Below are 27,435 nucleotides of genomic sequence, written 5' to 3'. Positions count from 1 at the left end.
TAATGGACTCCCGGGTCTCCAGATCAAATGAAGGGGGCAGTAAAGACGAAAGATCGAGCCGTGGTGAGCGCGCGCGCGTAGGTCGTTTTGTTTGCTCGGAAAGTCGGAGTTTCTGCCGCGCCGCGTGACGTACCTACGTATGTACACACAAGGGCCGACCCTTTGTGCCAATAACTGCGAAATGAAAATATATCTGTTCGCAAACATGCCACCGACGGCGACGCGTACGCTCGCTCGGCGCCGGGAGCTCTCGAGAGAACTCTTGCGTGGCGAATATTACATCGCCGTTGTGACGCGTCGCGAGCAACATCTCCGCGCACGTGTTACAAATAATTCCGTATTTGTTCAACCGACTTGCTCGGATATTATCCGGCTGTACAGACCGCCAGATCGGCGATCGTCGATCAAACGGATCCAGGATACATGATATGAAACTGTTCGAAATGGATTCCGATCGGAGTTGTTCAATTATTCCCTATGCATTCCTATTGTCTTTTATGGAAAATAGAATTCCGATTGGAATCCATTCTGAACACGTTTCATATACCACGCTCAGAAGAGAGGAAATTTGAACAAACATTTTTTAAAGTAAAAAAGTAGGTTTTTACAATTTTAAGGTTAAATATAAAATGAAATACAACTTATGTGTTAGAAAAAGTACAAATATTTAGTCTCGTCACGATATGACTGAGATTTTTGTTTAAAATAAGATTGTATGCAATATAACTGGGGGCCGATTATTCCAACTTCTTGGTAAACTTATCTATCAGATGAATATGTGTGTCTGTCTTTATTTATTCAGAAAAAAAAATGAAGATAGACACATACTTTACCTGATCGGTAAAGTTCATCAAGAAGTTGGAACAATCGGCTTTTACAGTTTTAATTATTTTTCATATAAGATTTTATTCTAGACAGTCCAGACATTGTTCCTTAACAATAAAATCTGTAGATATTATAATTTAATTTATTAAAACTGCTTCAATTTCGATTCTTATATATTAATTAAAAGGTTATTAAAATACTTAAAAATAAAATATTTAAAAATCTAGTCCATCCATGAGAAATTGGATTCAGACTGATGCACCTACATTGTTTCACTTTTTTCTAACCATACATATTTCATAAAAGACTCAAACAGTTAGAATTTTAATGCAGCAGCCGAAAACTTTTCAACTCCTGCAACTTTGGACGCAAATAGCTCAGTTACAACTGTCATTATCAAACCTCCATATCGAGAATCAATTTCAACGCGACGGCATATGCAACGTATACGTGTGGGATCTCTCGCGTGCGTCTTGCGCTCACACAGGAACGATCCGAAGCCGTCTTAAAGCGTCATAAAGATTTCGCGTAGCAGAAAAATTACATTTTTTCACTTCTCCCGCCGAGCCGGCCACGATAGCTCGGAGCATTTTCAATCAGATATACTTTACGACTTCTCGTGATTCTTCGAACCGATTAACCAGTAATTGCGGACGATATATTCGCCCGCGCTACTCAACGTGACCTCAAAAAATGTAATAGCAATCCGGCCGGATCACGAAATATCTGCGCGGATCGATAGGTCGTAGATTTCCAACGCGCAAATCGAGAATTTCTTTCTGTTGCGATTGAGAAGAAAACGATTGAAGAAATACTTCCCCTTTCTCTTTCAGATGCTGGCAGCTCTTACAAAGGAGGCTGGAGCCACGCCACGTCGCCGGCACCTGGTCAGGGTGAGTCTCATCTCTGAGTTTATTTATGAAGGTGTCTAGTAATACCAAGAGAAGGATACATGTTACGTAAAAGCAATATTCTGTTTACTCGGCAAAATTTTATCACTCTGCGCGAAAGAGATAAGTGCAAGGTCGTATTTTTTTTTAGTATAAAAAGATAGCAAGTACATTCAGCATTTTAATTCGGGTGGTATCAGTAGTTTATAGAAAACTTATTTGAAAGATACGATTATACAACCTTGAAAATATAACGTACCATTTCTTGCTGTTACAAAAAAAAACACCTTAATATTGTTAATGTTAAGTAATAACTACTTTTTGCCATTTACATCTCTTTTAAACAAGTTGCAAAAATAAATAGTTGCACGGACGCAAATGTATCTCAACATGAAACAAATTTCTACGTGAATTTGTATATACACATACAATTTCTCATATTATAACGCAGAAACCAGAGAGCCCTATATTTTAGCACAACAATTTTACAATTCTATTCTAACTCCAATCACCACTGACAAGCAACGCGTGGATTCTCGTCTGCGTATTTCTCCAACTAATTTTCCGTCGTATCAGTGTCAAATGTCCCGGAGCGGTTTCTTCCAAATTTTGCAACCCGCTTAGTCATGCGTGCACTCCGTTTTTCCTCGCACCCAGCCCTGGCTGCCGAGAGTGAGGGATTTTCTTCTACCTCGTTCTCGGTTCGCTAGACGCCACGTATACCTAAAGGGTGAGTCGCGGCGCCGCTGGATGCAAGTTCACGCGTCGCGACGCTCCGGGCTTGTTCGAGCCCCTGCTTTGTGCGTGCAGACGCGTACGAGGATGCGAGAGAATGTCGGTGTTGGTGTAGGTGTAGGTGGCGTCCCGGGTGCTTTGTGGCGCGTTGAACCGCGGCCCCTTTGTCGTCGACGGAGAGCGAGCGGACGACAGAGAGGACGAGGAGAAGGAGGAGTGAGGAGAGAGGGTGAGGAAGGGTGGCGGAGAGCAAGCCCCGGGGGCTGTGTAGAGACGCCTGCCCGCACGGTGGTAACGTCGAGGAGCACAGGGCCCCACCCTGTGTGAACGCCAACACCGACGGTGGCACAATCATCTCGCGGAGATCACAGAGACCTGCCCGCGGGCATCTTTGTTATAAACGGCTTCTGGCCGCCACCAACCTGGTTACAACGATGCCGTTCGAGATCACCTCCGCGATGCACGCGGAACGGAGCTCTAAAAGTCTCGCCTCCTTTGAATCCCGTTGACACCGTCAGTGTCCACCTTGCCCTCTTATTCAGGATTGTATTCACGATTCGTGCGGTTCGCTTACAAGTTACACCTCACCACCGAGGCTTTAAACGTAATTTAACGCAATGTGCGATAGGCGAATACGCGACGGACCCATGTATAGATTAACCGAACAATTTTTCATTGTAACGTCGAGTTGAGAATATGGTACATGTATATATTGTATAAAGAATAATGTTCCGAGAATTGTCTTATCGAATCGTCTTGTAAAGTCGACGGCAGTTCCGACACGAAGAAAAATGACGACGGTTCCGCATCGCTTGTTATTATTTCTTCATATTATATGCACATGAGGCCTAATTTACAATAAATCTTTTCTCGCTACAATTACATAGAAGAATAGCACAGAAAGAAGGTTTGTCTCCAAGATTTTGACGCAAACTTTATCAAAATCAGTAAATTAAATTTTGAAAGGATGCAGAGAGTTGACGACGAAGTCCCGTGAGTTGTTATTAATTAATAGGATTCTGTGAATTCTTTTTGGCAAACAAGGTCTCCCGGAAGGAAGACTTTGGGTACCTCCTTCGTGCCGCTCCGTGTGCAATGGAAGTTTAATTTTCAGGTATTTCTCGCGACAGCGCACACACGAATGTCGCTTTGGCTTTAGGTGTGTGGGCTCGGGGGCATTTACGAATGGTGTGCTCCAGCGCGCGCGCCATCCTCTGATCTTGACAGGCGCGGGGTCGCCTTTGACTCGGTTTGCGCTTTGCGCCGCGACGCGAAAGGGAGCGGCATCGTCGTCATCGCCGAGGTTCATGAAATTACGTGACGTGACGCGTGTTGACCCGAGGGCACTTTGTGGTCTTCCGGACCGCGTGAAATTGAAATTACAAGCTTGTCTCCTCGCGTAGCCGCCCGGACTTTTCAGGTTACCGCGCGCACCTTCGAGACAGTTCGAGATTCGTTAGGTAATTATCGTGTGTAAAGGATAACTTGGAAGAAGCTTGAAGGAAGCCCGAGAGATTTTAACGCCTACTCCCCATGATGCAGAAATGACGAGCGTAAAGTGCATAAAGATATACTTGATTCGAAGAGCGTTTTCATTTATTCCAACGATAATAATATGAAATTGTCACTTGTCACTTGAGTGCATTGATGGCGAACATTTAAATGATATAACTTTTTTAATTAAAATCATAACTATAAATTTCAATCTTAAAGTCTACGTATTGTATGACATGTGCATATTGTATAAATTGTATTGTTTCTTGAACTGCATCTTTGCGTTAATAATCTTGAAGAGATTGCCATAAGATTGCTGCAGACCAAGAGTTTCGGTTTCCAAATTTTAAAATGCCAAAGAAATGTTATCGCGAGCAAATTTAACGAATTTATCTGTAAGCGACGCGTTTCAATGCAAATTACATCCTGGATTATCTCCACTTACTCGCGATGCTCCGTAACGTCAAGGACAATGATGAACTGACACCCATGAATTAACACATTAGAGATATATCTGTAAAACGGTAAATCGAGAATGCCCATTAATGTTGCTCGCGTGCTGGGCAGCCCAAAGTTGTTCCATGTCTCGAAGCAGGTCATGCTCATGTAACCTTTCCGTACCGAAATGCGCACTCTGAAGCGTTGTACTGCTCCACGCGATCCTATCTAAAGTCGAAGTGGTCAAAAAAGCTTTCTCGCGTGAACTAGTTGAAGCGTAATTATCTGTGGCGCCGTCATGAGCGCCGTTATCAACGCTAAAATTTTGTTCTTGAACACTTCTTGAACAGATCTCCCAATTGGATTTGTTACTCCCGGAAAAGTTACTCAAATGTGTCACATTTAATTTCACATTATTCCAATTATGGAGAACATTAAGTACATCGAATCAATTTAATTCGAGTGATTTCGTTTTTATTTTTTATAAAGAAGATTAAAAAGAGAAACTAACTTTAAAAGCATTTGATATTAAAAACTACCTCTACCTGGAGGAAGCGTAACCAGTTACAACTTCCTACGAGAGCTTAAACTCGATGGAGAGTCCTATGTGACTGCTGGCTGCTCGCTCGCGGATTCCTCTTTATAACGTAAGCGGAAGGAAAAAGCGCTTCGGTCGAATTGATCCGACACAAGCACACATAAAGGACTGATATGAACGAGTGCGGCTCCTCCCATTGCGCGACGGGTTTTATACCGTGAAAATAACATAAACCACAGCCAGGTCGATTCGAGAATTGTCGAGGCGCGCTGGCGCGTCCGTCGTGAAACATCACGTCGCGTTATCGACCACCCGTCGACCGGGGGTGGTTTCAGCCGGTCTGCCCACTGGCCAGGAAAAGCGACTTTAAGACGACTCGTAGAACAATAAAAGCACTCTCTCTTTCTCCACCTACCTCCGTCGACGCTGCTGCCCTTCCGCTCCCCCAGTAAGCCTCGCGTGACTTCCTGACCCGAGTCGACCGAACCCTCGACCCCCCGCGCGCGTGTATGTGTGTCTGAGGGCAACCTCCCTATGATAATTACGTACTCCGGAGCGGCGCGTGCCTCGGCAATTCGCTCACGCGCCCGATCGCATATGGCGTGACTATCCTCGACACCATAGGTAACTATCTTCGCCGTCCCACACCCCCACCCCTCCATTATCCAATTCTGACTTTGCCTCCCTTAAAATATGTACGAAGTGATTGACGCTAGAAGGTACAATTAGGATACTCCTAATAATGCAAAGTTCAAAAGATGTCTAAAAAAACGATCTAATCTTTTCAACGCCTTTCAAACGTTCTTCATTCTTTAGACGCCTAATCAGATTTTTTTATGTGTGTGAAGACTTTCTTGGAAAGTTAAATACGATAGAACGAATAATTTTGACAGAAATGTGTCAGGTCAGGTTGTGTGAGAAAAAGTATTATATTATCTTGAAATATCCATACGAAGCTCAAACGTAAACGAATCATTTCTTCAAATTTCAATAAAAATAAAAAATGCATGAATTTCTAAATTCATATATTCTTCAATTGCATTTCGATTATAATATATTTTTCTCAAAGAGTAAATACATCATTCCTGATAATTATTAATTCGGAATAATCGGCATTAACAGCTATAATAAATATTTCCCTCCACAATTTAGTCAGCATTATAATTTTGAAAGAGACAAGGAATAAATTAACGACGTACAAAATTAATCAGACGAGAACGATCAACGCTGGAACTCGTCTAAAAATGTATTTCGAAAATTCGTGAGAATTTTCTAAATGTTTGAAGCGCGGATTCTGTAATGTAACAAGAGCGGGGGAAAGGGAGGGTGGCGACCGGAACCCCGGCCAAGAAGAGCGGGCGACCGGATCTTGCTGGCACGGGTTCCGCTCGTTCATGGATCCCGCGAGAACGAAACTCTGGGGGACATGGATCGTGGGCAACAAGTCACTGGGAAACGGCGCGTGACCAGTGCATTCGCGCTGCCAGATTTACGACAATAAAAATGAAGGAAGGGTAAGCGGTACATCGTTTCTCTCTTTCTCTCTCTCTCTCTCTCTTTCTCTCTCTCTCTCCCCCCCTTTCCCTTTCCCTCTCCCTTTTGGGAGGAAGCAGAAATGCCGATCAGATGATGATGCGGGTTCACATTTCATCACTACTTTGAATAAAATTTATTAGACATTTGCACGTTTTTCCTCCGTGCACATTCTACATTTCTACATTTAGAGAATATTATTGTTCTACGCTGATTTGATTGTGGTTTAATTTTTTGAAATATAAATTAACTATCAATTGATTAGATACGCTCGTTTAGAATAATATATGTGTTAATAATCACATCTAAAACATCTAAATAATGCTTTATGATCGTACATAAACATTGGTACACATCAAATTAATAATTAATTATAAAAATGCTGATTGTATGCTGAAACTAAAATATTAACAAAACAATTTACAAAGTTCGAGTTACAAGCTCGCAGGTACTACAGTTATGATAAAAAATTTCGATGGCAAAGTTTGAGACACTAATCTGATTGCATGCTAATCTGGCAACGAGTCGCGTGATCTTTCCGCGTTGTGGAAAAAAAACGCGAATTGGCGAAGCGGTGAGGGAAAGTTACGCTCTATCTCGGTCGGACTGTTATATCCCTGGCGATACAAGACCGGGTAAATTGGAATCGCGCGGAAGAAAACGTCCGTAGCATATTGCAGGGGTTGCGGGACACGTCGTCAGAGTCGCTGTCGCCGTTCGCATTATGTCTTTCGGTAGTACATACACGGGCACGTGCCTATGCGTGACACGTTCACGCATGGCTGCCTGCGTCCGGGACTCTCCCTCCCATATCGGCTCGCATTCATCTCTGATTCCTTGTTGGGGTGCAGGGATTGCGTTTCCACTTTAACCGTGCGCAGTCGAACGTCTATCGCCTACACGCGCAAAAAGTAGCCGATTTCGTCGAGAAGCCGTGAGTCGAAACGTGTCCGTCAACGTCAAATCGCAAGTATCGATTAAATATCCGCTTAAAATGAACTGTGACACCGAGGGATTGTCAAATTGTCATTGAGAGATTTAAAAGTCTTCTTTAATGAAAGTAATGTATAAGATACGCTTTATCGGAGCTAGCTAATATTTTAACTACGGATTCTTTGATCAATTTGAAGCGTTTTCTGGACAAAAACGTCGACAAGACAGATTTATAAGTTACAAGCGATTTAAACTAAAAGTCTTCTCCGGGATTTATGTTTCAGGAATGTGAATAGATTACAGATCTCTCGCTTTGCAATATTATGTTTTTTTAGATTTAGCAATTTTTTAAATCTCAAATTTAATATCTCGCCTCTCTTTCTTTTACGTCTTATAAATAAACACATTTCTTTTCAAAGGAATTGCGATAAAAGAGAAAGAATTTCTGTTAAGAGATTGCGCAAGGAGGTTCGCGTGGATACGTGAAGAATATGATAAACGATACTTGCGGGTAGCTCGTGCCGTGCTAGGGAAACTCAAGCCAAAGACAAGAATCTTTTTTTTTACTTTTACCGAACCGGCGTTATATTCACGCTATGCGATAATTAGGAAACGATTAATTTTCTTTCCGCGCTACGCAGCTCGCTCTTACAAATAACTTTTGCTACGCCTGCCCTTATCTGAACGAACAAAAACATGTTATCCCCATCACGGGGCACGAATCGCCCGCACGTCTAACTTCTTGAGAAAGCCGCCTCATTTAACAACTGCGACTTCCGCATTTTAAAAGGCAATTTACTGGACAGTTAGTCGATCCGGAGTACCTGCTTCAGATATTTTTGTGTGTCACGTGTGTCGCGAATGAATAATCGTGATGTAACGGCGTGACATTCAACACACTTAATTCACAATCAATAATACGAAAGGAAGACTTGTATAAAACTCTTGAACTCTCGTTTAATCGCTATAATATTCTCTTGTAGGGTAAAATTTTGTAAAGTAAAACATGACTCTAAAAAGAGAGTGAAAGTTAAACTTGTGACATTTTTTTGGTAATTGTTCAACACTCTACGAGATTCAAAAAGAATGTTAAAACTGGCAGAATAAGAAAACTTCATAAATATTTTTCAAGATATTTTTCTTTCTTTACATCTGTTTTTTTTATTTTGCTTGATTTATTAAAATATCTTTTCAGCTTTCCGCCGTGTGTAACAAGAACGTAAGGCACGCGATCTCGCTATACGAAACTACGAGGAAAACGTTCGCGTTCTTCCACGGCGTATTTCCGACTAGCTCGGCGTAACGTCGCGTCGGTGGGAACGATGCGAAAAATAATGCTCGCCTTCATTCCTGCATGCAGATTCTTTACCTACTTTTACACGCAAGTGTAGATTTACTAGTACGAGCAACTCGCTATACTCAAGGCTCGATATGTTACCCTTGCTTACTCGTTATTACGCACCGCATGACAACGTGATTTATGTCCGAAATAGATTTGCGCAAACGGAAGCATATGACTCAGTACCACTTAAGAGTATATAACTAAAAATTATAGATTTAAGCTAAAGTCTGATGAAATGAATTGAAGCGTGAATAAGACGGACAGATACTTCCAACCAGTTGTGTGTAAAAAAATACCAAGCAATATAAATTTTTGTAAATTGAATAACACACAATATAGAAAAAATAAATAAGTAATAATATAATTTTAAAAGAATAAAATATTAAAAAATAAAAAATGAAATATAATTTAATTTTTCTAATAAAATTTATAAGCCATGAAATATTGTTTACTTATGATGGCATGTAAAACATTTTACACAATTTAGATAATTTACATTATGTATATGTAATGTAAATTATTTGTACGTATAAATGCCCAATCTTGTAAATTTTAGAATTTTTCAAAACGTATATCTTAATAGTCAATGTATGTTATTAAAATTTAAAACACAAGTAGCATCGCGATGAAAAATGTTCCATATTTCTGACTAAAGTTAACACATTCTTCTTCAATTACAACAATAAAAATAGCATTAGGTGCTTGAAAGTAATGTGACGTTCCATTTGTATTTTTATTCTGCTTTCACGTTTTTAAAAGCGATTTGGATGCGATTCCGGTAGTTTTCGGTCAGCGACATTTTAAAATTAGTGTGGCAGAACGATATCTCGATATGCTGGAGATAACCGAACAAACGAGAGAATTTCGAGGAGGGTGTTTGCTGGAACGCGCCCAAAGTTTCTCCAAAGTCGCGCGAGGGGCCGTGGCCTCCCCCTTCTTTTCGGCGTCGCGACACCGAAAGTGGCATTGTACGCGTCCGAGACTACCAAAGAGTGCAGCAGCACGGAATGACGACGAGTTCTTTGATCCTCCCTCGAGGAGGCTGCATGCCGCCTAACGGGATTACCCCGCCCCGCGTAATTGCTCGTGAATGCGCAGATATACTCGCGACAATGGGTGCACGTTCGTCGATTCGAGGTGATGTGAAACGAATCACGATACAATACGCAAGATCGATCTGTAAAAACAATTCTTAACAACATTTTGGCCTGAATCACCTTTCTGCTAATTCCTAATGATACATTTATTATTTGAAGGGATTCAAATAAAAAGCAATTAAAGTACATTATGGATTCGAAAAATTAGAATTAATATTTTTTTTATAGCAAAAATATTGAGAGAGAGGAGGATTTATTATTTGTTGTAGTTTCCATATTTGTCATTGAATAAAGATAGAAAATAAACGTATGAGTCCACGTGAAACTTAAGTAAAGAATCAATGTTGCTAAAAATTTATTCACACTCAATTTTAAAAACTATTTAAAGCTTAGAAGTTTATATGTATTTAAGTATATATATCCACAAATCTATCGTTTGTCATAAAACATCAAATTTATTCAAATTCTGAATACTAATAATTTAATGTTTAATTTAATGTTTATTTAGACCTTTTTTCGATTCAATTTTACAATATTTTTCAAAAGAATACATGAATTTTTTCACTCAAATAATAAGTTTTTCTCAAATTTATAATAAATATATTTCAAGACTATCACCAAGAGAATATTCTTTGTTGAAGGTAGCCGTTACTTATTCGAAAGAAAAAGAATAAATTGAATAACTCGCTTTTCTTGACTCGATATTTTTCTGCGCGAGATATTTCTTATCATAAAATTGAACGTGTGCTCGACAACGGCTAACGGCTTAGGTAATTCGACAAAATTTCACACCGCCCATAATCTATATCGTAAATCCGATGGATGGAGCTGTCGCGTCGGTGACACCCGCTGTACATGCTGTCGATGGGATCTCGATCGCGGTGTCGGAGTTTGCATTAGAGAAACGAGCGCGCGCGAAGCCCCCGCGGCTACACTGATTGCGGCGGACCCTACGACCCGTACTACTAGACCCCGGGAACGCCGTTCCCCGGCCGACCGGAACCCTCGTCCAAGGACGTACCCGCTTCCCAATCAGAGGCGAAATCAGATTGTTTAACACAGCGGACACCAACTGCTATTTAAAGGCAGCATCTGCCCCATGGGGCTCGCTACATTCCGACGCGACGATGCTCTATCGTAGAAACCGTTGTCGAAAATGTTATCGAGGTGAATGGGATGGGGAGGGGAAAAACATCGTTCGCATTGATCTTCGCAAATTGACACATATTGGCGAAAACATAAACGAGAACCAATATTTTTTATAATTCCTGCCTGTACTTGGTTCATGTCTGTTGTACGTTGAATTCGCTCTAGTCGTTTTTTTTTTTTTCAACAGATGTTTAGCTAAAAATTCAGACATATAAGAGGATTATCGCAACATTATCAACTACTAAAATTCTAGGAAAAAATTGTAACATGTATGATGTTCATAGTGCGCTGCAGATATAAAATAGAAGCACATATCTAATAATTTTTGAAATGTTGCGTGACTTTAAAGCCTAAAGCTTGATGATATTCTTGAACGCAAAAGCGAAAGAAGTAAAAATTGCGAGTAAGTAAAATGCGTGTCAATGGCGTGACAATCTTCTAGCCAATTTGAAAACAATCGCAATTTCACCGATTCCCGAGTAAAGCAGAGCCAACTGACTGACTTTTGCAGGCTATCGCCTGCGAGCGTGTAACGAGCCGAAATTAAGGGGCATTGTGCCCTTAAACAGATTGCACACGTCCGTGAGCGAACGTGACCGTCGGGGTCTCGGATGGAAAAACTCTCGCTCGCACGAAGAGGGAATTCGCACGATAAGACGAAGAGCGAGGAGGCCTACACACCACGTCGGGGAGGACGGACGACACGGCGACGAAAACGAATACGGGGAGAGAAAACGTACACGTAGCACACTCCAACCCCGTGTGTTTGCCTACACGGAAATCCTCTCTAACGGATTCTAACGCTCGACCGAGTTTGCGCTTTTTCATCTTCGGACCCCCGATGACTTTCCCGTCGCGCGATATAGAAGCGTTCTCGATTCGCCGCGAGCGACATTGAGGCCACACGAAAAGTGCTCAGAAATCACCTGACGTCTCCTTCGACAGATAATTACGCGTCCATGACGGAATGGAAGCCAATACGACTCGGGCAAAAATTCGAGAGAATCGCGTAGCTTCGTATTTCTTACTTGAATTCACGGATCTTTTTTCACCTTTTTTTTTTAAACAACCCCTCCCGCTAACGTTCTATAGATATATTTCTTTCTGTAAAATTTGGATGGGGAGTAATGCATGGATGCGAAACATCCTGTTTCAGGCTATGGAAGCAGCTTATCAAAGACAGCACTGGACACGCACAGCCATCTCAGGCAGCCTGGTATGTAGTAGGTAGATATTTTTGAGAAGTTAAAGCGTTCTCTCTCACCTAATCTACAATAAATTTTAGCCGAAAATATCTCCAAAGAATTAATTTGATCGAGAGGTCTACTCGTGGACATATCTGTTGATAAAAAGTCATTAATATAAAAATACCAAAAATAAAATAAAATTTCTAGCACAATTTTTTAAGATAAATCTTTAATCCTAAAGAGGCCTCGTTTTATTGTGGACAATAGCATGAATCCCATCTTGAATGCTCTATATAATTTAAAACAGAATTTCGCGAAAATTTTTATTCACGATTTCACACATCAAATAGTATATATATATTACCATTATACATATATATACGGTATTTTTTCATAACAATAAGATGCGTTTCTTGTTTCACAAATTTAGTTCTTATTCTCTATTTTTCTACGTTTTCTATATTACAGCAAACTGTCTGGAATCTTGTTCTAAATTATAAATTAAATAGATTATTTAAAATATAAAACTTAAATCTAGAATTGAAAGTACAAGGTCCCTTTTCACCTGAAAAGGTAGCTTATCTATGCGATAATCAAACAAGGTCACTGTTACTTCGCGCGTCATCGATTCCTCGGGGAGTTTCGAATCGCGATGAGAAAAGAGCCTTCACGAATCCTTGGGCGTAGTCGCATCCCAGTATTTCTCCCGTTAGTTCCCTCGTTCCCGGCAGATAAATGGGTGTACCGCGCCCCTTCCCATTATTAACTTGTAAGTGAATTACCGTTCGATCGAAAGGCGATCACTCCGGCACGCATTCAGCGGACTCATCGGGCGAAACGACCTTTGAGGTCCGGCAATTCCGAATCCGTCCCCATCATTCGTGTCTGTCCCCCTCTCATAATCGCTCGACTTGTATTTTTATGGGGGGTTCGTCTTGGAGTTCTCTCGTGTCAGGACTCATTCCTTCGCTCTCTCAGATCGTCAAAATCATTAAATCGGGACGTTTAGTCTCCTCGTTAGAAAGTCTATGATATTCTTTTTTTTCTTCTCAAGAAATTTCAAGGTACCTTCACACATCATTATTAATTAGATCCATTGTTAATCCCCAACCAGTTTTCATTTACAATTACTGTTCTTTTCTGTACTATCCTTTTTTTTAATAAAACAAATGATATGTATTCACAATTTTTTAAATGTTATTTTTATAACTACTTAAAATATTTTTGTGTCATCACACATCACTCGGCATTTTAAAGAATAGAATTTTAAAAGTAGCAAAATTTTGAAAAAAAGAAGTCTTTTGTAATTTCCTGTTACACTCTTATATTAAAAATCTACGGCACTAGAAATCGATACATCGAATCGCTCGTTTAAACCTTTTGAAAAGCTTAGAAGACACTCGTGTCGCTCGTTGAGCCACTCCGGCGGTAGTTTCTCAAATTGAAATTATTATGATCCAAATGAATTCTATTCTATTGTGGGGGGGTTACGATTATGTTCTTTTGTACGGCTGTAGGGCTCTTCATGTCTGAGCGGCAGCGAGCGTCGGTGATGACGCATTGTAAAGCTTTTAAAGGGTGATACGGGGGCTCTTGAAAAACAACCGTGTAATGGATAGGTATATCCTACATGAAACTGCGAAAAATTTCATCGTTCGCGCTCGTTCACAGTGTAAAAACGGAGTTTACTGCGCACGGATTACGCCAACATTTTACCGAATGCTCTTATAATTACATTTAATTCAACAAAGCATCACCGCCACATATTACATAATTACACTAATGCAGTATTTTGAGGAGGGAGACGGTCTCAACGATACCAAATTATACATAGCCGATGTCAAACTGTAAACGCACGTTATGCTCGACCAATGTTAATAATTAAATACGAGACTTGCGAAGTGCTGAATTTGTTGTGGCCTGCAGATCCCTACCAAATGTTCGGGGCGACGAGCAGTCGGCTCGCGAGCTCTGGTTCCGGACAGATACAACTCTGGCAGTTTCTACTCGAGCTGCTGTCGGACTCGAGTAACGCCGCGTGCATCACGTGGGAAGGAACCAACGGCGAGTTTAAGTTGACCGATCCCGACGAGGTGGCGAGACGATGGGGCGAGAGAAAGTCCAAGCCTAATATGAATTACGACAAATTGTCGAGGGCCCTGAGGTGAGTTTTTCAGGACGGCGGAACGTTGTTTTTTTTTTTCGCGGCACGTTCAAATGGAAAAGCCATTAACGGACCGTCATTTATGTTTTGACGAAGTTTCGGAGTGAAAGTAAATTCGTTCGGCACATGAACGTTTCGCGTTCGCTCGCGCGCACGTGTATGCACGTATTGGTGTCGTCGGGCTGCCAGGGGGTAGTGGACGGAGGGAGAAATTTCAATCACCGACAGTCAGACCGACGGTAGACGCGGCTATTATTTTTCCATCAGATCCACTGATTATATTACGCGATTGCTCTTTTTTTTGACGTCCCTTTACCCGTCATATAAGAACTCTCCGAGCAAGCTCATTTTCAACGTCGAGGTTGAAGACGCAGCGTTTAAAATTCAATATTTTTTTTATCTTTATTATTTACAGAATACATAGCGAAATATTTAGGAAATAATGTTTGACGTTATAATTCAATAAAAAAATACGCGCGCGCAATTTATGATTTCAAAATCAAATGATACGCAGTCTTTTTGAAACACTTATAATTTGTACACAGTTTGCTATTGTGTTACTTAAATAATTTTATTAAAATCTGATTTTGTGAAAATAAATACATCCTCGACAATTCTTCAATCTCGATTGGCGAATTTTTCAGCCACCGCGTAACAGTTTCGATTGTCTCAGTTTTAATAATTTTATGAAATAATCGCATATACGAAAATTATTAAATAAATATGTAAATATAAATGTCAAATTTTTTAAGAGAAAGCCATAGAAATACTAGCTTCAACTGTCCTGAAGTTATATCATCTACCATCGCTCGTATAGAGGAGAAAGTCTGAATGGAGCGTCCGGTTTGTTTTCAGGTACTACTACGACAAAAACATCATGACGAAGGTGCACGGCAAGAGGTACGCGTACAAGTTCGATTTCCAGGGGCTGGCGGCCGCGACGCAGCCGGCGGCGGCCGATCCGGCGGCGTACAAATATCAGAGCGAGCTCTTCATGTCCGGTTACGGCCACGCGAAGCTGAACCTGATGCCGCCGCCGGCGGCGTCGGTCTCGGTTTCCGTTCCCGGCGGCCTCTTCCAGTCGGCGTCCAGCTACTGGTCGACGAGCCCGGGCGCCAACTTGTACGCCGGCCATCACACGGCCTCCGGACACGTGCCACCTCATCTCGGCACCTATCCGCATTACGCATGACCCGCCGCCGAGCACTGGGGTGCCCTGGGCACGCCGCGTTGAAACGTTTCTAACTGAAAATGTACGGAGTACCCGCAAAATCCGCCACCGCCGACCGTCGCGCGCCGTCACCATCGCCGTCGGCGGCATGTGGAAAACGTTTAAATTGCGCACCACTCGGCCCCCCCTTATTCCACCCCCTTCGCCCCCCCCCCCCGCCCCTCGCAGGCTCGGCCGACGCATTGTTTGCAGGTATTTGCACGAATCTGTCCGTACCGCGTACTTGCTTGGAACATTATATCCCTCTCGCGATTGATTTTTCAAAGCAACCGTCACATTTCTGGACGATTCAGATAAATTTGAATAACAAAGTGAATCATGATCTGATGATTAAGTTTTAAAGTCTTTTTGTGTTATATTCAGTATGTACCTTGTTTCAACAACGCTCAAAAATTGTTTATTTAATAGTCTGTCTCTTGACTGCATCAAAAATTAAAATTAAGTAATACATTTAAAAGCAGAGAATCAATATCAAATTTCTTACTAATAAGTCTAATGATGAAGAAATTATGAAATTGTTGAAAGATATTTGCAGAGAGGAAAGAAACAATGGCGCGGGTGCTATTGTCTCACAAAGTGATACAAACATTTATTGAGTTGAAAGAACTTTTCAACTGACATCTCTACCGGTAGGTACACATTTCAATTGAAGAGTTTCAAGAGTGCTTCTAAACATGGAAACGTAGGATGTTTATAGCGTGCAGGAGAAGCCTACTTTGAAAGAGATAACATTAATTTACATGAGAGTGAGTCGCATGCAAATAATCTAAACTAAATTTTGTCGACGGACTAAATATCGGACGTGTATTTGTGTTTGTAATTATACCAATTCAAGTTTCTCGCAAGCCATAGTTGTATTTGTACTAAATTTAAAGGAAGTAAAGACGATTTACGTTGGCCAACTCTAACACAACTACTGCCACATATCGGGCCGCAAGTAGTGATATAACTTTATGAGCGAACGTAAGTAGTAACGGAAACGACAAATAACAAATGCAGACATCTGTTCAGCGACGCATATATAAAATTAATTAAAAATACGTACCTGTATACTTTTTCGAAAAACTTTAAACAAATTTTGATCATTAAAGTTCTCTGTTGTAAAAAAAAAGAGAAAAATTTAATGAAGGAAGAGTTTTTCTAAATATTTATTCAAGTAACAATCTTCTTTCCAATTTCGATATTCGAATAATGCAGCGATTTCTTCGCATTTATTGGCAAAATATTAAAATAATAAAAACAACGCGGATGAAACATACATATTTACGCGGGAAACATTGGAGTCGCGAGACGCATTTGGACAGATCAAACATCGAAATCATGCGGTGGTCTCAACAAAGTGTGCAATATCGAAACGAACCTAAAGAGAGACCGTCGTAATTTTTGTCTTTCGGTACAATACCAAAAACAATGCGTCGCAATCAGTGATCATTTATGCGCACAGCCTGTGCACAGAGGCGATCCTACGTAACGATTGCACCACGGACTCTGATTCGCGGCCGACGGGGTGCGCCCAGAAAAGAAAAAAAAGAAAAAAAGATTATTGTAAGAACGTTGTACATACAGTATAATGCATTACGTTAGTACAGGGTGTGCGTCCGTGAGAAAATTCGCATGAATCTGTTTACCGTTATCGTGTTGTCGCTAAACATAATACGTGCGTCCTTTTTTTTTTTTTTGAAAAACAGTTCACAAGTTTTTGCGTTGAAGATTAACCATCGGTTCCTCAATGATTCTTTGCCAAATATCCATACCAAAGAAAACCGGCTTCCTTTGCAGGTGTAGCTATATTAAGCGACCGTGTAATTTAAAACTCATCATATGTAAAATGTTGTTTCTCCAATATTCATTTTCCATTCTCCGTTGTTTCGTTTGTCATCTTATCTAGTCATGCATTTAATGTTTTAATATTTTTCCATCAAAGTGCGAATCCCGATGTCATTCGCGAAGATATTAAGCCTGAGAGTAGTAGGGCACGTAATCGCATGACGGTAAATTGAACATGCGAAATATCGTTTGGTCCAAGAAAACGTGAACTCGTACGCGAAATAAGAAGCCGACAAAATTCCACGACAAAATTCCGTCGGCGTTTACGATTGGATTAAATCGGGCGTGTGTACGTTAAAACGTAAAAACCTATCACCGTGTCGTTCGATAACAGGCCTGCCAGTTACCGATGTACGCATGCTCGATTCAACCCAAAGCGCTAATACGTGTATCATAAACTCTTTTAACTTATTATTTGTTACGTGAAGAAATGGGTAGAGATGCTACATAAGGGGCAAAAACAAACGATGGGCGTGCAAGAAACGATTATCGAAATACGCGTAATATTTCTACAACCGTTCAGTCAGTATGCCGGCGCTCGCCTGCAAGCGCGAATCTCTCGTTCTTTTAACGTAATTTTACAACGAAACCGCATATTAACCATATATTCTCATCATCCGTCGTTGAGAGAGGTAGATAATCAAAAAGTACAACGTTTAAGTCATATCAATTGACGGCACGCGCAATCAGAATCAAAATCTCTCACCCCCATCCTTTTTAATGTCGCGTGAAATATGTGGCCGCTCTACCCACATCGAGACGAAGGATGGATTGCCGAAACCGAATTCAATCCTGATCAGGCAGCGCATACGGATTCGTATTTCGGAGCTAAAGTTATCATGAATATATCACACAAATAACAATCTCTTCTAATCTATTCCAGAACAAGCAGCCTTACGAGGGTAAATACTCAGAATACTCAGAATACTCAGAATTAAACACTAAAGTTCTTTTCCACTGTTTAGCATTACATAATACTGGTTAGAAAAAGTTATTATATATATTACAGTAATACAGATTTTTTAAAGAAAAAAAATATAATTTTTTAATGTAATATTTAACCTGTTGAAAATCTGCCGATAGAACAATGTTTTAATTAGATATTATTGCGCATTTTAAGAACGAAACGAAGATTTAATTATTTGTCTGTTGTAATGAAATAAAGTCATTTAAAAAACATAATATTTTGGACAATTAATAAAGAAATGACTTTACAGTTTTAAAGATTATACGAAGTGTTTAATGCTAAAGCTTTTCTTCAAGTAAATTTCAAAAAGATCAAAATCATTCATAGCACAGAGTCTATTATATCTTGGGATAATTAGGAATTAAAAAGTAAAATAAAGAAGAAAAGAATCTACAATACAGATTGGCCGTAAATACTGGCAATAGGTAAAAAAACTGACTGTATCGCTCATCACCAATCTTTTCTTAATGATCTAAACACCGATGCTTAGAAGTCTCTGAAAGCCGTGAACACAAGCATAGGTTGGCAGCCAGAAGAACAGGAGAAGATGCGATTTTCTCCCTGCGAATGTCGCGTGTCGGCAATCCGTCCTCGGGAGAACGAAGGCGTACCTCGTATCGAAGAGAAGCGTAACTCCTTAAGACGTATACTGTACCATACTACTCGTAAGTGGCCCTAAGCATTCCTAGAGTAATTTTAACGATTAGCGCGGCCCCCGAATGGCCCGTGGGACCGATCGTGCGATCGGCACCGCGACGGGAAACGGTCGTTATCCAGCAGACGGTTTCCGGATCGGTCCAACGGGTCGAGAGCGCGAAGGGCGCTCATGTAGATAGGGTGTTTTCATGTGTAGCTTAGGCGTGTAGAGATTTTAGTCTTAGCGCGAGGGTGAAAAGTGAGTGAATGAAATTCAGAAACGAAAGAGAGAGAGAGAGAGTGGAGTAAAGGCGTGTGTATTATTACGTGTATTTGCGTGTGTACTCGAGCAGGCGTGATTTCGAGAATGGAGGTGAATAATAATAACTGCGATGACTATACGATGACGACGATGACAATGATGGATGAGTGAGTGGATAAACGAGGGATGTCTGGTACTAGCGTAGAACGCGTTAGGTTAGATAGATAAGCGATCCCCCCTCCCTCCCCCCCCCACACCCGCCCGCTATCGAAGGCCCGAAGGACACGGCTTCTCATCGCTAGCATGATAGCGGAATCGGAGAAGGCACAACGGAATAGATCTCTATGAGAGAATCGCGGGAACCGCACCCGGGAAATCGGGGGGAGCGCTGTTGTTGTTCTTGTTGTCGTGCGCTTGTATTAAAGTCGCCATGTTCTAATTAAACGTGCCGACGGGGTTGTATCAGTCGTCGGCAAAATCAATGTGGCTCCCATTTCTCTATGCGTTGCGTTCGCCTTCTTGATTCGCGTACAAAAAATATACAATCGAGAAAGAGAGAGAGAGAGAGAGAAACTGTGTGTATGCGAGCAAGAAGAAAACGGGTGGATGGCAACCGAAGAAGAATCAAGGGGAAAAATTGGAGCTGTGCATCTCTTCTCTCTCGCTCCTCGCGCGTTACGTACGTATAAACGCGTGTGAGCAAACGAAATCAAAAGGGAAAAAAAGGAACGAGACAAAGGGAACGGCGCGGAGACACAAAGAACGGTCGCTATGCGATAAAGGAGAAGAAGGACGCGGAGGAGAAGGAGGAGAAGGAGGAGGAGGAGAACGAGAGAAGAGGAAGGCAGATAGGAGAAAAATAAGCCGAGAAACACACGGTAGGTCAGTCTTGGTTGCCAGCGGTTGGCGAATTGGTCGGGTTGCCATGGCGAAGAGGGCCGGGGTGTTCTCCGGGGTGTTCGGCGGGGTCCGCCCCAACGGGAAACCCCCATTCGGGAAATTCGTGGCGTCGCTACGCCGAACCGTGCCGCGGTGCCGGAGGTTTAGCTCGGCTTGGCTAATCGATTCTGCTACCAATCAGCGCCCGCGTCGTTCCTCCACAGCTTCGCTCTCTATCTTTCTCACATTCATTCTCTCTCTTTCCCTTTCCCTCTCTCCTCTCTCCTTCCTCCCCCCCTCTCTCTCTCTCTCTCTCTCTCTCTCTCTCTCTCTCTCTCTCTCTCTCTCTCTCTCTCTCTTTTTCCTTGATATATATTTCGGGCACTACCACCGCCACCGCCACTCGCCACCACGAACTCTACCTACCACCCCCACACCCATTTCTCCATCATCGACTCTACCTTCGTACGTACCCTCCTTTGGTGCTGTTAGCGTTATCAACACCACCGCGTACTTTACGTACGCGTCTTCTCCACCCCGCCGTCTCCTCCGTATTTCATCCCCTCTGTCCTATTCCCTATTCGAATCCAAATGCCCCGCGAGCGGATGCAATAATGTATCGTATTAAAGTTAAAAAGCACGTCTTGCTCGGGCCTCGACGTGGAAAATGAGCTAGTTTACTCTTTATTAATCGAATGATTCGCAGGAATAACGTCGTGTCCTACGGAAACCAGACTTTACGGGAGATAGACGTTCGTGTCTTTCTATGTGAAGCAACCCTATCGTAAACTTCGTAGAAAGAAGTGATAATTAGCGTTCTTATCTTTCTATATGTCAGTCTATGTTGAATGAAGTTCCGTTTCACTTACGTACGTGACAAAAAAATTATTAATTCCATCGTAAAAAGTAGTTTAAATTAAGATATACAAAATAATTACGCCCATTGTTTGCATTTAGTAAACAAGTTAGAATATTTCAATCAAAAGCCATTGTGATAAAAGCCTTTTTACTGAGATAATATATTATCAATGTGATTTTTATGACAAATCTTTAAAAACGATTTTTCCTAAAAACAGAATTCTATGATTTATTTAACTTCCCAGGCCAATTTTGTTTTGAGAAATTTATGATTTAATTTTTAATTCTGGAGATATTTAAAATAGAAGATAATACTTTGCGACGAATAATCAGAAAATACGAATATCTTAGAGAACAAATAAATGATTCGTTTAAGTACCAAATTCATGTCTGCAATTACCATTTTGAGCCTAATTTTCTATACCCTTGTATTTATATCGTTATTATTTAATTTGCTACACATTCTACTTCGTGGTTTTCACAGTTTTCATTATTTATTGCTTTATAGATAAAAAGGTACGGAGACACATCCAACATGTAAAATAATAAAATCACGCACACAATATTCGCTTGTGTGCAGATTAAAGGTTAGCAAATTAAATTGATGGCCACTTACTCAGCATATCGCACGATTGTCCGATTCGCGTGTCGTGTTGAAGGTATACAGCTAGGTTACGTATCTACCTCTGTCCAAATCTTCAAGTTCACTAAATCTCAATCCGGAAACTGAAATCGGACTTACTCCTGTGTAGAATTATCAATCTTTGAACCATCGATTCCTTTCTCTGCGCGCTCACTTCCAATTGTAACCATAAGAAAAGACCCGACGTACTACCTGGTGTCAATTCATACGAATTGCTATTATCGTCAGGCGAGCTTGATCGGTATCAAAGAGGAGAATTATTGCCCATCGGTGGTAAGTTACCAACTGTGACTTTAGTTATATTATACCTAAGAGCGGTCATCGCGTCGTTTTAAGGTATTTTCATCCATCAGCGCCTCTATGTGCACAAAATGTACACATTGAACTACGTAGTCAAATATCTATGAATCCCGTAGGTAATGTGTATGACTTTTTGGATCTCTTCTATGCTATGTCCACGTTTATTTGGTTCTGTTTCATACTACATTCGTAAATTTTACAATTGTATGCATGCATTCATATTTTAAATCTGTTTTATGCAAACGTGCTTAATCGTGTTCTATAAATGTACGTGCAATACCACACATACATGATATAAATTCAATTAATTGATTTGATAAAAATTCACTCACCGATTGCTGTCGCTGCTCCTGCTGCTGATGCTGCTGCTGCTGCTGCTACTGCTACATATTCCTTTTCCGGTTTTGATTCTAAAAATGTAATAAATATTATTCCTAAACTCAAACACAAAAGCAGGTAAAGAAATGTATCACTTGAAAAAATAATATATTTAATACCGAGTTGCTCCATGGATGCCGCTTTCTGCTGACATCATCCTGGTATTCTCGCACATTAATAACGATCGCCCGATACTTTATTCGGCAATCCCGATATTATGGATAATATATCACACACGAGTAAAACATAAACCGCACGCGAGAATTTCACTTGGCGCGACCGTAACATTTGAAAAAATACGTGAAAGTACGGCTCGTCTGATTGGCGGCGAATCAAAAAGGAAAATATGGCAGAAAAAGTGGTATGATGCGTCACGAAACAAAACCCGACAAAAAATTGTTTGAATGCACACTTCGAGGCACACTGAACAGAAGTAATTCGCTCCCCGAGTTTTGTATCTCTGTCTGTATGATTGCGCGACGATTAGTAAAGTTTATTGGCACGTTCAACATTCTACCAAACGGATTGCGTACCCTCCTCGAGCGAATACGCGCACACGAAAACTTTGAACGAAAATCAACTCACATGGTTCGCGTGCCGTTTGCTAGCGCGACGGCACTCTAAACAGTATAAACACAACACCGTACCTGCGCACAATGAATTCTGAATACGCGAGACACGCACGGAGTCGACAGAACGTCCGATGCGTCCGACCGGCGCTGGAGCGCGGAGCAACATGGCGGCGGCAGCGGCGTACGTGACTCGGCGGTAGTCGGCGCAGGCGCGGCGAGTCAACCGCCTAGCAAGGCCGAGTGGCGCCGACTACCGCCGACTACTGCCGACTACCGCCGCGAGTCACGTACCATCACGTACGCCGCTGCCGCCGCCATGTTGCCTGACGCTCCAGTGTCGATCAGACATGATCGGACGCATCGGACGCTCTGTCGACTCCGTAAGTGAATTTTTATCAAATCATGAATGCATATAAATTGTAAAATTTACGGGTATAGCATGAAACAGAACCAAATAAACGTAGACATAGCATATAGAAGAGAAAAATCATGCACATTACCTACGGGATTCATAGATATTTGATTACATATAGTTCAATGTGCACATTTTGTACATATAGAGGCGCTGATACATGAAAACATCTAAAACGACGCGTTGACTGTTCTCAGGTTCCTCTCTGATCGACTGACCGTACATACGTTGATACGTGTGCCTTCTGTAGTCGTACTTGACTATCATATCATCGATATTCATTCCTCGTCGACTAGTTCACCGGTGAACGGAATGCACAGAATGTGAATGAGCTTTACGTAGGTGGGACCCGAAAGTTTTTCTGACGTGTTCTGGGTTTGACGTACCAAAGCCACATTTCTGACTGCACTGGTTCCGACGTACTAAATACGAGGATCAGGATGAGCGTGAAGCATCTGAGTACCGGTAGAAAATTATTTACATCGCGTAAATCGTGCAACGCGCAATTAACAGATTTCATGAGGAACGAATGAATGAATATGCCTTCTTTCAGGTTCGGTACCACCGCCCCTCGTACCCGGCAAAATACGCTTGTACAGCATGCGCTTCTGCCCGTACGCACAGAGAATACACCTCGTGCTGGATGCTAAGCGAATTCCGTAAGCACGATTTGTTGCACGATGAACCATTGGCTTTATTCGTCAGTTTTTTATTTGGAGTTGCGAACTTCTTTAGCATACTTTAAAACTATATATTTAATTTTTTTTATATATTTCCTAAAAGTTATTATTTCTAAGTAATTTAGTATGTATAAAATCTTTTTATATTTATTGACATGTAGGTATACAAAAGACCTCTTTCTAAAATGTAATATATGTATATATTTTTTAAATTAATATATTAATTTAACAAAGTATGGAAAAAAAGATCTGTTTCTATAAAAACAATTTTCTAATTGCGTAATAGTCCTTAATAATTTTGTATGTTTTATATGTTTCTATTTATATACTAATTCTTTCCTTGCTGCTTATTTCACTTTTAGATACGACATTGTGAATGTGAATCTAACGCACAAGCCAGATTGGTTGATAGAAAAGAGCCCCTTGAATAAAGTTCCTTGTATCGAATTGGAGGATGGAGAAACGCTGTATGAAAGCCTAATTATCGCTGATTATCTGGACGACGCATATCCACAGAACAAGCTGTATCCAAGTAATCCTTTAGCAAAAGCTAAAGATAAATTATTGATCGATAGATTTAATACAGTAATATCGACTATTTATAAGGTATTTGTTACTCTGATTTTAACTTTGAAATATTTACATGCATATCCTTGTCTAATTCTCAAGTATGCTAATTACCATATGATTATTTAATGATTATTATACTTGGCTTTCAGGCACTTTATTCAGAAATGGCATTGGAGCAGGATGTATTCAATGAGGCGTTAACTGGCTTAGAACTCTTTGATCAGGAATTGGCGAGGAGAGAAACTCCCTTTTTTGGAGGCAGCAAACCTGGTATGTTGGACCTTATGATATGGCCATGGTGTGAAAGAGCAGATGTGATAAGGATTATAAAGGGAGAGCAGTTTGTTATACCTCGGGATCGTTTTTTGCGACTGGTAATAATATTATATATCATTGGAAGCAGGCATGTTCATCAATTGTCATAAATATTTTTACATAATGTAGCTTGAATGGAGAGTTGCCATGAAAGAGGATCCTGCGGTGAGCGGCAGTTTTCTGGATGCCGAAGTACATGCCAAGTATATGCGCAGTCGTCTAGCAGGGACACCTCAATATGATTTAATAGTCAATAGCTAAAGCTAATCCAAATTTATGCATTTATGGTTCATTCCATCTTAAAATGTTTTGAGCTCGGGCAATACGCTTACTTCGTATGTTGCTATTTTCTGCATAGTAAAGTACTACCTATAATTTTACATACTTATATGTTATAATTCTATATACTATATACTTAAATTTATGTAATATACTACTTTATGTAATATCTAAAACAGATACTAATTAGTTTATAAAACAGAGGTGTTTTTATTGATTGTTATATTGGTTAACACATAAAAATAAAAATTTCTTTTGCATAAAAAAGTGCGTTTATACTATATATCATTATTGCAGATGTATACCTGATTATACACACAGGACATTTCAAACACTATGTGAATTCTTACATATATTTGACAATTTCACAAAAGTGATAAAACAATATTGAAATAATTATTACAGAACTTAAGTCTATTGAACCAAGTTCGATGGTAAAAACTAAAAGTTCTTGTGTAGTCTATTCAAATTCAAATATGTGGTATGAGTTTAATGCTCTAAGAAAACGAATTTCAAATCGTTAAAATGCAAGATTTAGTGAGCTTCTTAAAATCGTTTAATAAGAAATGTAAGCCAAAATAAATTTTAATAAAGATAAAAAATTTTAAACATGTACCGTTCGAATAAATTTAAAAATTAAAAGTAAAGATAACAGGTTTACAAAATTCAAAGTTGTGAAATAAAAGTAGGCTGATGAGTCTATGCATTCTAAACAATAATTACAAACAATATCAAACAAACGTTTCGATCCTGATCTCTATTTGTTTTGCGTTATTTATAATTATTGTTTAGTGTGATAATTAAAAAAATATTACTTTACAAAACACATTTTTGATTGTTACATTAATATGTGAAAAAATATTTTTGCAAGTAGATGTAATATATACATGTATATACATAGATACAGGATATTTCAAACATTACGCAAATTTTTGCATATAATCTACATACATATCTGAAATATATTTATTACAATATTACTATTTACATATGTATTTTGATGTAATATACTACTTTTAAATAATATTTCTATATGTCACATACACATACAAACACACAACATACACACAATGCTGATGTTTACTATATTATTGGCAACATTATTCGCGATAGAACATTAATAATTATATATGTAGCTAATCGATTATATATATAACAGTAAAAAAGATATCAAAATTAAAATATAAATTTTTGTGTACATTTTATGAAACAAATTCAATGTTTATAAAATCTGACGTAATTGGTACTTAGTCAACTGTATTTTATACTTATAAAAAATTACAAAAAATAAATTAATATTACAATTTCCTAACGAACATTAAACATTTCCGAAAATCAATAAATATATTCCATATATAAGGAAGCACACAAATACCAAGCACGCTGTTATCATAAAAGACTTTGAGTTTTCCTTTCTTAAGTTTTGCAACTCTTTTTCGTTTCGCCTGAGAACTTCTTTAACTTCCTCGAGCTCATTCTCTAATTTCTCTCGATTTTCTGCAGTGAGTAGTTTTGTCTTGAGCTTTCTCTCGATCATTTCGACCCTATATAAAGTATCTTTTAAGCTTTCCTCCACGTGTTCCATCTAAAATATAGAGGATTAAATTAATCTAAATTTTTGTTCGAATTAAAAAGAAATGAAAAAGATTATCAGTACCTTAGTAATGATGGTATCGTCACGTGTCATTGTGTACAATTGAATATACACTTGTATTTACTTTTCTTCGCAAGTATCCTTCGCAATAAATTCCTTGACACACTTGCAAAGAAATATCTCTGATTGACAAGTGTGACACATATGCTACATACATATGAAGGAATAAACTAAAGAGAGCGAGCTGACGATACACACTGCACAGTGTTGGGAGTTGGGAGTACTATTACGCTTAAAGCTGCTCCAGCTTGAATGAATCACATCTAGATACATATCCTTGCACCATGACTGTTGGTTCAAGAAAGAGCTTAGTTCTTTTAGAACCTAGGGCGATTTCAATCAAACTCCGATTAAATTAATTGGTGATTAACTTATCGATTAATACCTGCACCAATTTTGTTGCAAATAGGATTATTAATTTTTCTTTGAAAAAAATTAGATTAAGGATAATAAATTATATAGTTATTTGTAAATACATAAAATTTTTCCAGTTGATCTTTACGCATAATTTCAACGAAATATATATCAAAATTATCCCAAAAATGATAATACTGAAAGACTAATATTTTCTTAAATTTATTTATTCCAAATCTTAATTTTAATTATTCCAAATATTTAAGTCATTTAATAATTATATTAACTACATT

The 27,435-nt window shown here is 39.7% G+C and overlaps 3 protein-coding genes across 5 annotated transcripts in view; 2 read left to right on the top strand and 1 right to left on the bottom strand.

Annotated features, from left to right (window-relative positions):
* The window catches only part of LOC105838874 (DNA-binding protein D-ETS-3), a 60,465-nt gene extending 40,735 nt beyond the window's left edge, over nucleotides 1–19,730 (top strand). Inside the window, 4 exon segments of the mRNA XM_036286094.1 lie at nucleotides 1,659–1,718; nucleotides 12,131–12,190; nucleotides 14,088–14,325; nucleotides 15,181–19,730. Of these exon segments, the coding sequence (XP_036141987.1) occupies nucleotides 1,659–1,718; nucleotides 12,131–12,190; nucleotides 14,088–14,325; nucleotides 15,181–15,517 (695 nt within the window). The 3' untranslated portion in view covers nucleotides 15,518–19,730.
* A 3,441-nt stretch (nucleotides 19,731–23,171) lies between these two features.
* LOC118645400 (pyrimidodiazepine synthase-like) lies at nucleotides 23,172–25,401 on the top strand. Of its 3 annotated transcripts, none has more exons than XM_036286315.1 (6): nucleotides 23,172–23,258; nucleotides 23,488–23,755; nucleotides 23,844–23,949; nucleotides 24,333–24,576; nucleotides 24,690–24,810; nucleotides 24,985–25,112. In XM_036286315.1, the coding sequence occupies exons 2-6, from the start codon at nucleotides 23,731–23,733 to the stop codon at nucleotides 24,987–24,989; spliced, it is 501 nt and encodes a 166-aa protein (XP_036142208.1). In that variant the 5' UTR covers nucleotides 23,172–23,258; nucleotides 23,488–23,730; the 3' UTR covers nucleotides 24,990–25,112. The 3 variants fall into 3 exon arrangements, with proteins under 3 accessions (XP_036142208.1, XP_036142206.1, XP_036142207.1); XM_036286313.1 differs by having other exon boundaries at nucleotides 23,174–23,258; nucleotides 24,690–24,914; nucleotides 24,985–25,401; XM_036286314.1 differs by lacking the exons at nucleotides 23,172–23,258; nucleotides 23,488–23,755; nucleotides 23,844–23,949 and adding an exon at nucleotides 23,815–23,843 and having other exon boundaries at nucleotides 24,690–24,914; nucleotides 24,985–25,401.
* A 592-nt stretch (nucleotides 25,402–25,993) lies between these two features.
* LOC105828843 lies at nucleotides 25,994–27,001 on the bottom strand. Its single transcript, XM_012667379.3, has 2 exons — nucleotides 26,792–27,001; nucleotides 25,994–26,719 (listed from the first exon to the last, which is right to left on the bottom strand). Exons 1-2 carry the CDS (start codon nucleotides 26,819–26,821, stop codon nucleotides 26,453–26,455), a joined length of 297 nt encoding a protein of 98 aa, XP_012522833.1. The 5' UTR covers nucleotides 26,822–27,001; the 3' UTR covers nucleotides 25,994–26,452.
* Between the last annotated feature and the right edge of the window lie 434 nt (nucleotides 27,002–27,435).

This window comes from Monomorium pharaonis, chromosome 4 (assembly GCF_013373865.1).
Source record: "Monomorium pharaonis isolate MP-MQ-018 chromosome 4, ASM1337386v2, whole genome shotgun sequence".
Taxonomy (NCBI): Eukaryota; Metazoa; Arthropoda; class Insecta; order Hymenoptera; family Formicidae; genus Monomorium; species Monomorium pharaonis.
The sequence above is the reverse complement of the archived record's forward strand: the minus strand, read 5'-3'. Positions and strand labels throughout refer to the sequence as shown.